General features: G+C 57.7%; 5 protein-coding genes across 5 annotated transcripts; 3 read left to right on the forward strand and 2 right to left on the reverse strand.

Annotated features, from left to right (window-relative positions):
- Nucleotides 1-228: 228 nt before the first annotated feature.
- Nucleotides 229-3,306, forward strand: SDRG_10081 (hypothetical protein). Its single transcript, XM_008616053.1, has 18 exons — nucleotides 229-395; nucleotides 443-541; nucleotides 589-690; nucleotides 736-837; nucleotides 884-988; nucleotides 1,040-1,138; nucleotides 1,184-1,285; nucleotides 1,331-1,435; nucleotides 1,482-1,583; nucleotides 1,634-1,738; nucleotides 1,786-1,887; nucleotides 1,977-2,081; nucleotides 2,141-2,245; nucleotides 2,291-2,395; nucleotides 2,448-2,546; nucleotides 2,592-2,693; nucleotides 2,740-2,841; nucleotides 2,889-3,306. The coding sequence occupies exons 1-18, from the start codon at nucleotides 237-239 to the stop codon at nucleotides 3,039-3,041; spliced, it is 1,953 nt and encodes a 650-aa protein (XP_008614275.1). The 5' UTR covers nucleotides 229-236; the 3' UTR covers nucleotides 3,042-3,306.
- Nucleotides 3,307-3,474: 168 nt separating this feature from the next.
- SDRG_10082 (hypothetical protein) lies at nucleotides 3,475-6,093 on the reverse strand. Its single transcript, XM_008616054.1, has 2 exons — nucleotides 5,794-6,093; nucleotides 3,475-5,430 (listed from the first exon to the last, which is right to left on the reverse strand). Exons 1-2 carry the CDS (start codon nucleotides 6,062-6,064, stop codon nucleotides 3,527-3,529), a joined length of 2,175 nt encoding a protein of 724 aa, XP_008614276.1. The 5' UTR covers nucleotides 6,065-6,093; the 3' UTR covers nucleotides 3,475-3,526.
- Nucleotides 6,094-6,677: 584 nt separating this feature from the next.
- SDRG_10083 (hypothetical protein) lies at nucleotides 6,678-8,829 on the forward strand. The gene is made up of 14 exons (XM_008616055.1): nucleotides 6,678-6,730; nucleotides 6,779-6,910; nucleotides 6,958-7,056; nucleotides 7,101-7,202; nucleotides 7,248-7,352; nucleotides 7,402-7,500; nucleotides 7,546-7,644; nucleotides 7,690-7,791; nucleotides 7,838-7,942; nucleotides 7,987-8,088; nucleotides 8,132-8,239; nucleotides 8,290-8,391; nucleotides 8,438-8,539; nucleotides 8,581-8,829. The coding sequence occupies exons 1-14, from the start codon at nucleotides 6,704-6,706 to the stop codon at nucleotides 8,812-8,814; spliced, it is 1,518 nt and encodes a 505-aa protein (XP_008614277.1). The 5' UTR covers nucleotides 6,678-6,703; the 3' UTR covers nucleotides 8,815-8,829.
- Nucleotides 8,830-8,876: 47 nt separating this feature from the next.
- On the reverse strand, nucleotides 8,877-14,058 carry SDRG_10084 (hypothetical protein). The gene is made up of 11 exons (XM_008616056.1): nucleotides 13,375-14,058; nucleotides 12,511-13,329; nucleotides 12,236-12,467; nucleotides 11,973-12,184; nucleotides 11,716-11,927; nucleotides 11,147-11,669; nucleotides 10,891-11,100; nucleotides 10,779-10,844; nucleotides 9,673-10,735; nucleotides 9,440-9,626; nucleotides 8,877-9,394 (listed from the first exon to the last, which is right to left on the reverse strand). Exons 1-11 carry the CDS (start codon nucleotides 14,017-14,019, stop codon nucleotides 9,109-9,111), a joined length of 4,455 nt encoding a protein of 1,484 aa, XP_008614278.1. The 5' UTR covers nucleotides 14,020-14,058; the 3' UTR covers nucleotides 8,877-9,108.
- A 494-nt stretch (nucleotides 14,059-14,552) lies between these two features.
- SDRG_10085 (hypothetical protein) lies at nucleotides 14,553-15,620 on the forward strand. Its single transcript, XM_008616057.1, has 5 exons — nucleotides 14,553-14,675; nucleotides 14,725-14,791; nucleotides 14,838-14,974; nucleotides 15,025-15,195; nucleotides 15,244-15,620. The coding sequence occupies exons 1-5, from the start codon at nucleotides 14,574-14,576 to the stop codon at nucleotides 15,517-15,519; spliced, it is 753 nt and encodes a 250-aa protein (XP_008614279.1). The 5' UTR covers nucleotides 14,553-14,573; the 3' UTR covers nucleotides 15,520-15,620.
- Nucleotides 15,621-15,768: the final 148 nt, after the last annotated feature.

The following is a 15,768-nucleotide window of genomic DNA, read 5'->3' on the forward strand; positions in this document are numbered from 1 at the left end:
AATACTTAAGTGTACATTTCGAATGATTCTCAAATTTCCCTTTACTAATACTAGTATAGCACAACTAAGCTCATCATGTTGGGTGTTGGGTGTTGTTTGGTTGTTGACCAGGACTTGCGAATGATGGTCGAATGACGGTGTGTACTTGGCTACGGCAATTCACTTCTTTTCGGGACCAATCACAGCGTGGGATTTCATCGCCGGATACGGCCAGTTTGCTTTTGACAGCGAGAAGAATGTGGGCGACGCTCGAGCAAGGCTACACTGCACTGACGTCAACCGAGTCGGCGACTGCCAAGACGCTGCGCTACGCGTGCGAAGCGGGCGACGCCGAAGCGGTGCGCCGCCTTCTCGTGCAGGCGAGCCCTTCGGATATCACGGCGGCGGACCCGAGCGTACACGTTGACGCCTCGATATCTGCGCTCACCAAAGCCTGTATTAGACGGGCCGCATGGGCCTGCACCTCGCCAGCATGAACGGATACGAGCGTGTACTCTCGGCGCTGCTGCCGTTTCTCGACGACATTAACCAGCGCGACGATGTACGACCTTTGCCCACGGCGTCGAAACGACCCTGTCGCTGCTGTAGAAAGGGTGCACGGGCCTCCATCTCGCCCTCCAGCACGGTAGAGATGACGTGGCGAAGATGCTTCTGCGCCATGTTGCGGCCGATGTCAACGCCGCCGACAACGTACATTGTCTTCTTGGATCGGTCATCGGAACCGATCTATGTTAGTTGGGCGAGACACCACTCATGCTCGCGTGCGCCACAGGCAAAGCGGACTTCGTGAGCGCTCTTTTAGCGTGTCCGTACGTGGAAATTCTCCGCCAAAACAAGGTGCCTCTATATAACGTTAGCAACCACTCACATGGTGCGTGCGTAGGCGGGCGATACGGCGTTGCACGCGGCCGCCCGCGCCGGTCGTGCCAACTGCCTTCGACTGCTCGTGCGCGCATCGGGTCTCACGGACGTCAACTGCCCGAATCCGGTTTATCATCCGAGACGTTTCCATCTCGTTCGGATCATGCTTGTGGCGTAGGTGAATGGCGAGACGGCGCTCATGGCTGCGCACGCTTCGCACTACGCGACACGAGCGCTCCTGAGCCACCCATCGATCGACATCAACCGCACTGACAATGTCCATACGATCTGCTTGCGCGAATCACTTAGGGTATGTTTGTAGAATGGCAACACGGCATATATGGTTGCTTGCTCCCACGACAACATGGAGACGCTCCAAGAACTCGTCCGCGCGCCCGGCCTCGACATGAACCGCACCAACCACGTAGCGACATTGACGGTTGGTGACAGTGCATTTACGGAAGCATAGAATGGCCTTACGGCGTATGCGCTGGCCTGCCAAGCAGAGAACCCGATGCTGGCGGCTTACCTCTTGCAGTTGCCGGGCATCGACGAGCGCCACGTCCCGACGGCCGTACGTCCTCTTTGCTCGACAGCAATACCACCACCTTTGCACATAGGGCGGACACATTGCGCTGGCGGTGGCGAGTGCGTTGCACCGTGTCGAGTCGGTCCGAGCGCTGCTGGCGTCGCCCGCGATCAACCCCAACTACTGCGATGCAGTACGCAGACTCTTCTAGTCGTTCGTTGTGTGGACACCTGCGGGATCTAGAGTGGCATGACTGTCTTGCTCCAGCTGTGTTTGAACTCGGGCAGTGAAGAGATTGCCAGTCTCCTTCTCGCAATCCCAACCATCGATACCAATGTTCGGGACAAGGTAGACTGCAATAGGTATCTCCGTACTGAGTGAACGGTCCGTCCTAGCATGGCAACTCGTGCTTGACGCTGGCGGCACAGCAAGGCCACGCGGGTCTCGTCTCACTGCTGCTCGGCCACGGGGCGTTTGACGTCAATCATACCAACAAGGTGCACGCATCCATCATATCCTGATAACCTGATACTCTGATATATTGATATTTTGAAATGCTAAATTTCTGAGATGTTGACTATTGTAGGACGGTCTCTCGGCGCTCATGATTGCGTGCGTTTCCAAAGACGCCGCGATCGCGTCGCTCTTGCTGCAAATGCCAGCGATTGACCTCGCTCTGCGCGAGAAGCGCGTACGTGATGACGCACGATGACGCGTCCAAGAACGACCAATCAGTCTTTTGTGTTGTAGACTCAGCGCACGGCTCTCATGCTGGCCAGCGTCCACAACGCCGGCGCCATCACAGCCTTGCTGCTTGCGCACCCGCGCCTTTTGGACCGGAATGCAGCCGACATTGTAGTTCATTGAGTGCATGGACGGGAGGGGACAGATGCTGCGTAGACCCAGTCGACCGCGCTCGTTTTGGCCGCGCAGCACAACGCACGCGACGTGGTCAAGGCGTTTGCATCGGCCAGCACCGCCGTCGATTTTGCTGCTGTCAATTCTGTCCGCTTCTTCGATGACGGCATCCGACGATATTCATTCGGAGGATCTCTAGGCTGGCGACTCGGCATTTCGCGTTGCCGTGGTTCACGGCTACATCGATGTGGCGCGCGACCTTTTGCCGTTTATTGACGTCAACGCCCCGCACCCGACGGTATTTTTCGTTTTTTTGCAGGAAATAACGTCGTGTGCTCGATAGACGGGGCAGACAGCGCTTATGCTCGCGTGCGCGCAGCCGTTCCCGCGCACGATCAAGCTGCTCGTAGCGACGCCCGGCATTGCCATCAATGCGCTCGACCAGGTACGCGATATGGCTCTGTTCGTCTCGCTGAGCGACGAGGTCCTAGGCGGGAGAGTCGGCGCTGCTTGTGGCCTGTCGCTGGAACAACGTACCCGCTTTGCAGCTCCTCTGCGCACTGCCGTCGTTGGACCTCTTTGTGTGCAGCAAGGTTGGCTTCTCCGTTGTGGCACTGGTGTATGATTTGGTGGTCCGTAGACAAAGGCGCATGCGTTGGAGATTGCGGCGGCACAGGACGATCCGCAAGTGGCCGCGACGCTCTTCCATTGCCTCTTTACGATGCACATGCATCTTGCTCTTCCGCGCGAGCTCGCCGAGATGATGGCGACCTTTTATGGTCCCCGATGCTAGTGAAAGCTATCACCAAGATTTCAACCGGTTGGGATATTTGAAACGTCCAGCGCCGATTTCGTTGCCGTCGCGACCGCTAATCGCTCGGCTTCATAATGGCTTTGTTCACTGTAGAAGAGACTCGAGATGCGAGTAGGCTGAGTGGTTCAGACTGTAGGAAGCGTAGTTTGCGCGGATATTGGGCCCTATATGCTACACCGTCGTCAACAGCCGTGCATCTTTGTGAAATACGATGGATCTCGACCAACTGAGCCACACATTGTGCACAGATGACCTATCGTCAAACCTGCATATCAAACATTTTACTAGTGTATCACTTTTATAGTTGGATTCGGCTACACGCATCTCCAACACCGACTTCTTACATCGCAAAGTGCAGTCGAAAGACCTACTTGGTCACAATACGACTAGAATCCTCCACGATGCAACGTAATTGAAGATCGCCGACTCGCGCTAGAAAAGACAGTTGGCATATTAACCTCGCACTAGTAGTCGGAAGCCATCGCCCACTTGGCGCGCCGGGCGGCTTGATGGGCCTCCTCGACGGCAGCGACGGCGTCAGGCGTCACGGCCTGCTCAAGTACGTGCTGCAGATACGCTTTGAGGGTCGCATCGGTCACCTTCTGGAGCCACGCAAGCAGCTTCTCCACGTACTTGGTGGCGTCGACCCAGACAAAATGCACGAAGAGCGTCGCGAGGCCCCAGTCCGCAATGCCCGACTTGAAGAGCACCCGTTGCTGCATGCCCCGAACCTCTGGTTGAAGGTACGACGTGGTCGCGCCGCGCTCCAGAAGCGCTTCCGTGAGAGCCTCGATCTCGGTGCCGGCGTGGATGTAGCGGCAGTTGGCCGCCGTCGCCTGAGCGATCATCTCAGCCTTGAGCAGCAGCAGCGGCGACTTGGTAAAGTAGCGCACCTCCTTGTCGATCCAGTCGACGAGGAAGATGAGGTTGTCGATCGGGTCGTTCGGGTGCAGACAGTACGGCAGAATAATCTTCATCATCTCAAAGCTGCGACGGTGGATGTTCTCGACAGCGACAGTCCGAGGCTGCCCGACGCCAGCTTCCAGGAGGAGCGTAAGGGCTTTGGGCGACTTGTTGTTGCATACAACAACCTCGAGCAAGTAGTCGTGGCGCAGCTCTGGCTGACGCGTCCAGAGCTCCGAGACCAAGTCCAAGTCTTCGTCCCACAGCGCTTGCTGGATTTCATCCAGGCCACAGAACTTGAACGGGAAACTTGGGGCCGCAACGTTGGTTGTCTCTGGCGCGTGTTGGAAGTAGAACTCAGCGATTTCCTTATTGCTAAAGTAGAAATCTTTTGCCCACGAGGATGGCAGCGCGACGCCTTGCGCGACGTAGAGCTGCATGAGCACGAGGGCACCTGGGTCGCGCACCACCAGCCGAAAGCTACCGCTCGACGGAAGGGGGTAGCCCGCCGCGACAAGGCGCAGGACGATCTCCATGTGACCGTGATCAAAGGCTCCTTGCGGGGCACCGTCCCGGCTTCCCCCTTCGCGTCGGTGCGTCAAGAGGTAGTCCACGACGTCGAGGTGCCCGTTCTTTGCGGCTTCGTCGATGGCGGCAGTCGTGCACGCAAAACACCCGAGCTCGTCCAGATAGATGACGATGTCCAGATGGCCTTTGGCGGCCGCGGTGTCCAAAATGTCCAAAATGTCGGACGACGCGCCCTCGTCACGGTGCGCCACGAGAAACCGAACGACACCAAGATGGCCCTCGACCACCGCTCCACGGAGCGCAGCCGTCGTGCAGTTCTCGGCTCTCTTCTCGTGCAAGAAGGCAACGACGTCAAGATGGCCGTTGGTCGCAGCCCAGACCAACGCCTCGGCTGTGCAGCCTTCACTTCTCTTCTCGTGTAAGAAGGTGACGACTTCGAGGTGGCCGTTGGCGGCAGCCCGATCCATGGCCTCCGTCGTGCAGCCTTCAGCTCTCTTCTCGTGTAAGAAGATAACGACGTCGAGGTGGCCGTTGGCAGCGGCGTTGTCCATGGCTTCGGTCGTGCAGCCTTCAGCTCTCTTCTCGTGTAAGAAGATGACGACGTCGAGGTGGCCGTTGGCAGCGGCGTCGTCCATGGCTTCGGCTGTGCAGTCGAGTCCGCGAGCGTGCAATGCCTCGACCAAAGACAACTGGCCTTGCCCCGCCACCGCGTCAAAGAGGCCATGAAGCGCCGACGTCGGTAGGTGCTCGATCAAAAACCCAAGTGCGTCAAACGCTTTGAGCTCAAGCGCTGTACGGGCGAGATCGTCGCTATCCCAATCGCGCTGCCGATGCGCCCAAAGCAGCGCCAAAATGGACACGTTGTTCTCGTAGAGCGTCGAGCGGCAAGAAGGCAGCCAGTCGTCGAGAAGCCGCGACGGCCGGCCTTGGCACTCGTCTTCAAAGTTGGGGGGGTGAGTTTCGGTTTTTATCGCTCAATGGCGGGGCGCGTCAAACACCACGACCAAGGCGCATGTGCAGCGCAAGATGACCAAGAAGGCTGCCACCAAGCTGCCACCAAGAAGGCTGCTGCCACGACGCCGCCCACACCACCTCCAGCGGTCACGACGCCAGACGCGGTGTCCAAGGCCGCAACGGTGTCCAACGCCAACCATGTTTTGTTTTGCCTCGAAACCGCGCTCCAAGGAACGCTATCCCGCAGTGGTTGTTGGAAGCTGAATCCAATCGGGAGCACGACTGGCGAGGACCTTGGAAAATTGCACCACGTAGATTCACCACGACTTGGACACACGGAGAGCACCTTCTGTCTCGTGGTGCCCGCCCTCGCTGGCGAGGAAGTACAGCGGTACGGCGACCTTCTTGGCGAAGGAATACGTGGACTTGCGGAACTTGTAGTCGCTCGTGTAGACGCGGAGGGCGGACACAAGAGCTCGAAACGTGGCTTGGGAGCAGCAGCTGGCTTGGGAGCAGCGGAGGTTGTTGATGAACCACTGGTTGTAGCGAGGATCGGGAATCATGTCATCGAACTCGACCTCTATTGCGGTTAGAATGTTGAATTTGTCCTCGCGCATGACGTCATGAGCCACAGCAAGCGCAGCTCCAGCACAGGCCACATGTGCCACCCCCACCGACGCAAAACGATGCGTGCGGTCCATTCGCAGTCCAAGAGTGAGTTGACTCGCAAATGTGCGTTCGCAAACCAGGCAAATTTTGGCCAACGTCAAAGGCTACCGGATAATTTTATCCGTAAGGTTCGGCAGCTGCACGTTTGTAAAAAGAGCCAACTCGAGTTGAAGTGAACGTTTGGAGACCAGCGCCTCAGCTCAGTCGCCCATATGAAATGCACACCTAGCTGGAAACTGGAAATGCAGCAAACCTTTTTTACATTTAGTGTCGGCCAAGGCGACTCTGACTAAATCTCGAGGTTAACCAGACTATCAGACTATCACCACTTGGACTAGAACTTGGACGGTTGTAAGTTGCACAAACACAAAGTTTAGTCGGCGTGGGAGGCTCCCAACAACGCGGATACTCTGTCAGATACTCTGTCAGATACTCTGTATCCGCGTCGTGGGACAAGAATCATTCTTTTCGACCAATCAGAGGAGAGATGACACCATGTGTTGTTCGGATGAGTTGTCGGGTTGTGGTTCTCCAACTGCGTTTCATTTGGCGATTTTGCACTTGGGGTCCACAGAGTCTTGATCAACATGGACCGACACCACACCGTCGACACGGTACTACCTGTCCCCAGTCCGATCGTTCGCTTAGGCCACGTACATTAGCTCGGCCAGTCGAGCTTGATGCAGACCATCCAAAACGGTGACCTTGCGCAGGTCCAGCGACTTGTTGCGGTCGACAACCCCGAGGCGAAGCACCTCCTCGTGACGACGCAGCTGGCTGCAACGACGGAGCAGGTACTTTAGCCGTCTACACTACGCTCTCTGCACGTGACGACGTCTAGTTGGGCCAAACAGCACTCCACGTGGCTTGCCTCTACGGGAACGTGCCGATTTTCCAGGCCTTGCTCGACGTCATGCCGGACGTCAACGTCCGCGACAAGGTCCGTCCGCTTGCACCTACACTAGGTGGCTCATCGCCTTGTAGGCGGGTGCGACAGCGCTGCACTATGCGATTACCACCCGACGGGAGGGTGTCATCTCGGCGCTCATGGCCGCGCCGGGCGTCGACATCAACGCCGTCGACGAGGTGCGCGTCACAAAATCATTTCTTATTATAAAAAGTGTCGTGTAGGCCGGCAATACCTTGCTGATGTACGCATGCTACTGCAACAACGTCGCCCTCGTCCAGACACTGCTCGCGGGACCTCGTCGCTTGAGCTTCACGCAGTACAACCACGTACGACAAGCGCGCTCTTCACCAACGTATATTGAGCGCTGAGCTGTAGGCCGGGCTTTCGGCGCTGCACATTGCAGCGCAGCGAGGCTTCTCCAGCTGCATCCAAGAGCTGCTCGATGCCAACATCTTTGGCGTGAACGCCACCACGGTACAAAGGTCGTCATCTCGCAGCGTCTTCTCATGTTTGATCTAGTTGGACGGCCGCACGTGCCTTATGCTCGTCAAGAATGCCGTCGAGACGGCTGGGATGCTTCTGCGGTACCCAGGCATCGACGTCAACCTCGCGTCCGAGGTAAAATGCGAGCATTCTCAAGAAGCTTCACGCGAGATGTTGCAGGACGGCAACACTGCCCTCTTGCACGCCTGCCTCGGTGGTCATGACGACATGATTGCGTACCTCCTGAGTCTCCGCTCGGTCGACGTGAACGTGACCAACGCCGTGCGACGTCCTTTATCTGTTCATTTGGTCATAAAGTCCTCCGTAGAGCGGCGACTCGGCGTTCCGGTTCGCCGTGCGCACTGAGAATGCATTTCTCGCCGCCCAAATCGTGCAAACCACCAGCTTTGACGAAGAGCACGTGACGCCCGAGGTGCACAGACCTTCATAATCCCAGCTGACGTTTGGGGACGGTAGTGCGGTCCTATTGCACTCTCCGTCGCGTGCGCTTTGCAGCGTGTCGGGCTCGTCCGTCGCCTCGTCGCGTCGCCGCACACCGACTACAACTACAAGGACAAGGTACGACAAGAATGCGGGGTCTCGAGTTCAACAAGCTGGGTAGAACGGACTCACCGTGCTGCTCCAAGTATGTTTGAGCCCCTCCACGGACCTGACGATCTTGAACATTTTGCTGGCGCTGCCCAATGTGGACACCAACGCGACAGACATGGTACTATTGTCCATATCCAAAGAGTATATGGACGACGTGTGCATGGCTAGCGCGGAAATTCGTGCCTCATGGTCGCCGTCCGCAACGACCGCGTGGATCTCGTGCGTGCACTCCTTGCAGTTGAAGCCACCAACTTCAACTTTGCCAACGAGGTAAACGGTTACCTCGAATGGTACAACCGCAGTACGCGATGCACAGAAGGGTGATACGGCGCTCACCATCGCATGCGAACAAGCCAACTACCCGATCGCCGAAGTCCTTGTCGCGCTGCCGACGCTCGACGTCAACCACCGGCGCAAGGTCCGTCACTGCATCGAATTTGTCGCTGAATGAAGACGTAGGACAATCGACCCGCGTATCGCGTCGCGCGGAAGAAAGGCGTGCGAAAGATTATGCAGCTGCTCACGACCCACCCGGCGTTTGAAATGCCACCCGATGCCGACGAGGATGCGATCGGCGACCACGACTGGACGCTCCGAGGCTGCCTCCGCGAAGTGGGCGCCTTCTTCCTGATTTTAGGCCAGATTTGTCAGCCCTGCGCCTGGTGCTGCTTCGGGTACGCCATTTCTGATTAGCATCGAGCGACTAAGAAAAGCATTGTACCTGCGTCTCCTCCTACACACAGCTATTGTCGGTGGGGCGATACAGTGTCTGAGGCCAGGGGTTCACATTTGGTGGATGGGTATAAGACACTGGTTAACCACAGGTAGATCCGGGTTCCAAAGAGAGCTTCTCTGTCTGATGACACCCAAGGGGCCCTTGGTGCACCCTGCCTCGTGCTATTGTTGCATCGATGAGGGTCATTCTGCCTTGAAAGGCAGCGCTCCCGATCTGCTGCGAGAGTGGACGACACAGAGATACACTAGCAACTAGTACGCAAACGTGACGTGTTTGGCGTCGACGTAGAGGTGCCCGAGCCCCGGATTGATCGCGTGGACAAGACCAGATGCGGAGGGACCGTAGACGCAGCCTCGTGGCGTGACCGAGAGCAACGTTGCGGGCCCGAACGGCGTCTGGATCGGATCACCGTGGCGCATCTCGAGCGCTTGGTCGTGGGCGTCGACAGAGGAGAGGACAATTCTGTACAAAATATCGTCGACGCGCAACGTCGCAAAGCCAAAGGGGAACCGCACGCAGAGCAGACCGCGTCCATAGCTACGTGATCGGAATGATGAACTATACCACTAGGCGATCTCGTACTTGGTGGCCGTGACGATGCCGCAACCAAAGAGGCGGCACATCACGCGGTCGCTCGGTTGCAGGATGCTCGCAGGGTTCAGAAACGCCGACTGGGCCCAAGCAAATTTGACTTCGATCTGCGCTCCGGCATGCCGCACCGCGAGCACAACGGCAGGACCGAACACAGTAGCAATACTGTCTCCCACACCTAGCACGGTCGCTTCGACCTGTTTCCATCGCCATTGAGAACGTACTGGTGGTCGACGCATGCGCGGGCGGTAAATGGCCTTTGGCAACGAGGAGCTTATAAGCGACTTTGACGTCCATGATGAAGCGGTGGAGCAAGCCAAGGACATAGTCGGAGCTCGAAGACGGACTCTCGCCGAGGTACTGCGCGGCTTGGAGCCACGCTTCCGTCATGACGGTCACGTCGTCTTGGAGCTTGGCGAGGTCCTCTGCGATATCTGCGGCTTGCTTTTCCATGACCGTCACAAAGGGAAGGACAACGGGAGCGACAACGACTGGCGTCGTCGCATTCGTTGGAACATTTCGCGTTTCCTTGCGAATCGCGGCCAAGAGAGCATTACGACCTCCCGTAGCACTCGGCTCGGGCGAAGCAGGTGTCGTTGGAGTTGACTTTGGCTGACGAAGCGCAGTCATGAGAGCAGCACGAGAGTTGTCTGTCGCCGCGGCAGTCTTTGCTGTTGCCGAGTCGGGGCTTGGTGTGCGAAGGGCAGCCATGAGAGCAGCACGGGGGTTCTCCCCGCCGGCCTCGTGGGTCGACGCTTTCTTTTTGATCGCAGCAAACAGCGCTGCGCGAGGGTCTGCGGGTGGAGAGGCCTCGGCGGCACGACTCGTCGATTCCGTCTGGTTCTCAGAGCGCTGGCGAATTGCTGCCAGCAACGCATGCTGCGGAGTGGTGGCGGGAGGACTGGCAACGTCTTTAGTGTTGGCGTGCTGCTGCCGGATTGCTGCGAGGAGGGCCCCCCGCGGTGGCGCTTCGTCGCCTTCGTCGATGGCGTCGACCGTGCTGGCTTGGCGACGTATGGCCGAGAGCAGCGCCGACCGACCTCCGGAGGGCGCCACCGAGTTTTGCCGGACGATCGCTTGCTTCTGTTGATTTTGCGCCTGGTGCTGCGCACGCTCCCAAAGCACGTGCTCTTGAAGCTTCTCTTCTTTGATTTCGTACTTGAGGTTGGCCAGACCTTTTTGCAGCAGCGCACACTGCGAGAGGCAGAGCACGTTCGAGTAGCGCTGCGCAGTCTCAAGTGATGCAAACTCGTGCAAAATCTGAAACAAATCCGTCTCACCGCGTGCCTAGATACAGTGTATAAAACAGTGTAGTTTGTCAACAACGTACGTGGATGAGCGTCATGAGGTACTGAAGAAGCGTGATACTTTGGTCCATCGAGCGCGTCTCGGAGAGCTACGTAGCATGTCGCATTGGTTCCAATAACGGTGTTGCAACATACCTTGAGGAGCGAGGCGAGGGTGACGCCTGACGCGTCGGCGTGCTCAGTGCCCTCGTTGAGCACGTTGCCGAGCGCGAGGACGATCTCAAAGTACCGGGGAAGCCGCTCGCTTTGGAGAATGTCTCTCGCAGCGACCGCAATCGCTTCGAGTTGCTGGCGCAACGCCGCTGCCATGCTCTTGTACAGCACGACGTAGAGAAGCGACTTGATCTAGTCCCACCATAAGTTCTCACATGTACCGCAGCAAAGGTTCTACTTTTTCAGCCACGCGCGGCTGCTTGGCGAGCTCAATCAGGAAACCTTCGGCAGGATCCGTGACTTTACCCCGAAAATTGCTGTAGCGCTTGGCCTCAGCTGGCGTCGGTGCAATCTCATCCAGTGTTTGGAGTAAATCCACGTGCAAGATGGAAAGGTCGCACGCCGTCAGCGCAGCGATGACGCCGCTGACGCCATTCGCGATCGATTTGAACCGGCTGAGCGCAATGTTGATGTTGTTGGAGCGCCGCGCGTCAAGGGCCGAGAAGCCTGCTTTCGACGCCGTCTTTTTCATCGATTTCGTCGTTGTATTGTCGCCAAAGAGGTCAACGAGGCGGTCGAGGTCGCTGCTCGAGAGGGCCATCGGCGCCTTCCGCCGCTTGTCGGTTTGGCGGTGCCAGATGGACGACTGGACATCCACCTTTTTCGCGTCCAGTGCGGTCCAATGCAGCTTGCGGAGGTTGCTCTTCTTGCGCAACAACATTGGCGAACGACTCGACGCTGCTGGGCCGTGGCTTCGCGCGCTAGATATCGTCTTCATACACCTCCACGAATGCGCTCGCGGTGTACCTCGTGCTTGCGCCGGTCGGGTCCAATGCTGATGTAAAGACGTGGATGATGTCGGCATCAATGTAGTCCTGCTGCATCTTTTGCCCGACGGCCGATGCGGGGACGCCAAATGATAACATCTTGAAGTACTTGTCCATGGACGGGTTTTGTCGCAGCGCCTCGAGCGCCGCGTTCTCTCCGCGTCCGTCCGTATGTTCCTGCCGCGCCGCCAGCTACGTCAAATCGATTGGATGCAAAAAGTCTCTGCAAACGTCTACCTCGATATCGAGCGCCTTCAAGTAGCAGCGGTCACACACGTAGCCGTCGTCGCCCGACCGCGGCAGTGGAATGACGTGGCGTGTGCAATTGGCACAACACTGCTTCAAGCACATAGGACACTCTTGCGCGCGGCGAAAGAGAGAAAAGGGCTCCATGCATTGGCCACACGCCGCGTCCGACCGCGCCCCGAGCCACGACCCAAACAGCAGCTCTAACAGAAAACACATCGCCAGGTATAGCGACGTCACGACTCGAACTGTACCAGAGTAGGAGGTTTCCGATTCTTGCGGGATTACGGGTGGGCGCTGCTGTTGTAGCAGTCGCTCCTCGTCCGCCTCGAGCTCGGCGATGATGGTGCTCGTGGCGCTCAGCGCACGCTGAATGACGAGCTTCCAGCAAATGGCCTCGGCGGCGCCTCGGGACGCCTCCCACGCGTGGACATAGTCGGCAACAGAGACGACGCGGGCGCGGTAATAGACGTGCTTGGACCACACCTAGGCCTCGCCCATGGGTGGTGTACGCAAAGAGAGGACGCACCATCGTATTCCGGTTGTCAATGAGCAGTGAGAGACACTGATGCGATGGCAAGGTCGCACGGATGAGAAGCTCGGTCCACTGCGTTGAGGCGGACAGCGTGAGCACGGGGCTCACGGGCACCTCACCGCACTGCAGCGAGAGTCGCACCTGCGCGCTATTTCCCAAAAGCCGCAGCTGCAGCGCAACCACCAAATTTGACGCCGCGTCGTTGCGCTCCCAGAGCGGGATCGCGAGCGATTGACTGCGGCGAATGACCACGTCGATGATCGGTTGGCCGAGGAGAAGGTACCGCATCGGTGTGCACTCGCGAATCGACTCGAAGGCGTCGGGCTCCGACGCGCCATCAAAGCGCAGTACATCTCCTTCCTCGACGGGGTCGCTCAGCACAAGCTCGGACGTCGCAAACGGCGCCATGGCATCTTCCATGTATAGCGTGGGTGGAAATGTCGAGAAGGACACATTCAGGTCGTCTTGGAGCGGCGCAAGGGCAAACGTGACGCCGTGCAGCGCCGAGAGAAGTGAAATCGCCGCCTTGGCGCGCGTATACGACCCAAGAAACGCCATTTCGGGCTCGTAAAAGCGGGCGACGAGGCTGCGGCGCTTGATCAGGTTCTCGAGCGCACGGTGCAGCAGCCCGCGGTTGAGCGCGTAGAAGAGGAAGGCGCGGGCTCGGCTCCAGCCCACGTAGCGCATCGACGGCGGCGGCGTAAAGAGCTGTGCGTCGGCCACCACGGACGCATCGTCCCGAAGCACGTCACGCGTTTGGATGAGAAAGCCAAAGTACGCTTCTTCGGGCCACTCGTCGTACATATCGGCGGGCTACATGCATCCATAGCTTAAGGCGGATGATAGATTCAAACGTACGTGCACGTGGATACCGTGGCGCAAGATGGCTTCGAGCGCGAGGACAAGGTCCCTTGCAGCACCCGCATGCAGCGGCACGTTGGGCTGCTCCATGAAGAGCGAGACAGTGTCGACAACTGCGGTCTCGAGACGCTGCAAGAGCGCGTCATGCGACGCCGTCGTCCGCGGGCTGCGGAAGGCCTTGGGGCGGTCGACCGCGCTTGTCGAGCGGGCGCGGTAGACGTCGTTGTTGTACTTGATGTTGTACTCGTTCGCGGCTTCCCGTGCGGCGTGGAGCGCCTGGTGCGTTGTCCATAGCAGGCGGTAGCTCACCTCCTTGGTTCGGAGCCGCGAGTACTGGTTGTCCCATGTGAGCACCACGAGGCTGCCGACGGGAACGTCCTCGAGGATCCCTTCGACGAGCTTATCGACTGCGTTGTACCGGTGGCGGAACTGGGCGCATGGCTCGCCGTCGACCTCGACGCGGAACCCAATATCGAACGCATGCACCGCAAACTGCCACGCGAGGACGCGCTCATGCGCCGGCGCCTGCGTCGGTACCGCGATCGTCTCTCCGCGCGGGACCCTGAGCATCTCCATGGAGATGGCCTGCAGGAGGAAGGACGCGGGCGTCGGCAGCGCGTCTAAGGCGTCCGTCGTCGTCATCCGCCGCCGAGATCGCGCGAGATTCGCAACGAGGATATGAAACCTCTATAAGAACATATAACAATATTTCTTATTGACGATATCCGTTGATAGAGGTATTCATTGATTTGGACCAAGTTCTCGCTTCGCAGCGCGACGCAATTGCTTGATGCAAGCGACGCTGCACATACAACAAGAGAATCCGTCTTAGACAGCAGTCCTATAGAGAGCTAGCGAGCTCGTTTTTGCTATCAGGCTTTGAGGACATGATTACGATCTGCAGTAGTACCGCACGTTCCAAGTACAAACACATTCGCAACACTCAAGCTAAAGTCGCTCGCGTGCAGGCTCGATGAGCTGTGGATGCGGAGTTTGCTTCAGTGTTCACGAGAGTTCGACTTGGTAGAACCTCTGAGACTGCATACTTCCACCGAAAGTATCTTTTTTGGATTAAAATGCCATGTAATATCCAAAAACCAGGGACTCTCTACGTGTTTGTATGTAGAAAGGACCAAACGACGGAATTCCCTTTAAAAAATTGGCCCATCTATTTCCGGGAGTGCCAGTTTGACAGCATGGCGGCGGCGACCGACGTCTGCGCGCGGCAAAGCGCCAAGCTCGAAGAGCTCATGAACTTCCTCGGCTACGCCGTCCTTGACGATGGCTACAAGGGCGTGGTAGACACGGCTGCATGCATGCTCCATGAACGCCTCATGCGCTTGGTAGGTCGTCTTCTCGTTCCTCAACCACGCGCGGCAAATTGTCTGCGTCCGCTCTGTGGACACGACTGCGAGTAGGCTTCGACATGACGAGCTGCGATCTCTCACGGCACATGGTAGAGATCCGCATCTACGCGTCGCGGCCACCGCCGCAGACGGACTGCGTGGACATTGCGCTGACGATTTCGGATTTTCTGCACATGTACAGTGGCGAGCTCACGGCCGCCGAGATCGCCGGGCTCTGCATGTCGGGCAAGGTACTACTCGTGCATGCACGCATCCAGCGGCTAAAGGACATGCATACTAGGTCCAAGTGCGCTGGACCGCGTACGGCAGCGTCAAGGCGTTTGCCGATTCGTTTGACTTTTCGCCGGAAAAATGGGCTGAGTTTTACGACCACTTTGGGCTCGACCCGAATTACGTCGACTGGATCGAGTGCACGATGCCATGCTGCGCGCCACCGCCTGCCTGCACGCAGGTACGTCTTGGCCTTTGTGAAAAGTAAGGTGCTGACGGGACGCGGTAGGAGGAGATTGACTCGAACTGGCAAATGGTCAAAGATTCGGTCTTGCTCCCATCGAACGAGCTCGGCTGGGAACTCGTGTCGGAGGTCGAAGTCACGACTGTCGTCAAGAGCCCGGATGCAGCCGCGGCCGCCACCACGGAGGCCAAACAAGATTGGATCAGCGACGGCCTCAAGACCATCAACCCCCATTTTGTGCAAATGCAAAACACGGTCAAGAAGAAGATGTTCAACATGAAGGAGTACGCCGAGAAGTTTCTTGTCTCGATGGACATTTGAGCAGAACTCGTCGTCCATCGTGCGGCCTCGAACCTACTAAATGACCGAATTCCGGATTTTCCGTATGCAATAAATATATATGAGAACAAATATATACACAACGACGAGACAACGCTTTGGTCATGATCTATGGTAGCTGCTCTACAGCCGAGTGAGCTGCGACTTGGGAAGCACAAGGACAGTCCTGAGGTCAGTCCGAAGTTTGTGCAATCAGATTGGCCAAAACAAAACGCATCCAGCAGATTACAT

The sequence above is a fragment of the Saprolegnia diclina genome (genome assembly GCF_000281045.1).
Source record: "Saprolegnia diclina VS20 unplaced genomic scaffold supercont1.33, whole genome shotgun sequence".
Taxonomy (NCBI): Eukaryota; Oomycota; class Saprolegniomycetes; order Saprolegniales; family Saprolegniaceae; genus Saprolegnia; species Saprolegnia diclina.

Coding starts and splice junctions, on each gene's coding strand:
- SDRG_10085 (XM_008616057.1), top strand. CDS start 14,574: ATGGCGGCGGCGACCGACGTCTGCGCGCGGCAAAGCGCCAAGCTCGAA. Junction 14,676..14,724: donor ACGATGGCTACAAGGGCGTG/GTAGACACGGCT, acceptor TGCGCTTGGTAG/GTCGTCTTCTCGTTCCTCAA. Junction 15,196..15,243: donor CACCGCCTGCCTGCACGCAG/GTACGTCTTGGC, acceptor GGGACGCGGTAG/GAGGAGATTGACTCGAACTG.
- SDRG_10081 (XM_008616053.1), top strand. CDS start 237: ATGTGGGCGACGCTCGAGCAAGGCTACACTGCACTGACGTCAACCGAG. Junction 2,246..2,290: donor ACCGGAATGCAGCCGACATT/GTAGTTCATTGA, acceptor GATGCTGCGTAG/ACCCAGTCGACCGCGCTCGT. Junction 2,396..2,447: donor ATTTTGCTGCTGTCAATTCT/GTCCGCTTCTTC, acceptor GAGGATCTCTAG/GCTGGCGACTCGGCATTTCG.
- SDRG_10083 (XM_008616055.1), top strand. CDS start 6,704: ATGGACCGACACCACACCGTCGACACG. Junction 6,731..6,778: donor GACACCACACCGTCGACACG/GTACTACCTGTC, acceptor CACGTACATTAG/CTCGGCCAGTCGAGCTTGAT. Junction 7,645..7,689: donor ACGTCAACCTCGCGTCCGAG/GTAAAATGCGAG, acceptor GAGATGTTGCAG/GACGGCAACACTGCCCTCTT.
- SDRG_10084 (XM_008616056.1), bottom strand. CDS start 14,019: ATGACGACGACGGACGCCTTAGACGCGCTGCCGACGCCCGCGTCCTTC. Junction 12,468..12,510: donor TTGACAACCGGAATACGATG/GTGCGTCCTCTC, acceptor GGCGAGGCCTAG/GTGTGGTCCAAGCACGTCTA. Junction 11,670..11,715: donor CCGACCGGCGCAAGCACGAG/GTACACCGCGAG, acceptor GACGATATCTAG/CGCGCGAAGCCACGGCCCAG.
- SDRG_10082 (XM_008616054.1), bottom strand. CDS start 6,064: ATGCGCGAGGACAAATTCAACATTCTAACCGCAATAGAGGTCGAGTTC. Junction 5,431..5,793: donor CGGGCACCACGAGACAGAAG/GTGCTCTCCGTG, acceptor CCAACTTTGAAG/ACGAGTGCCAAGGCCGGCCG.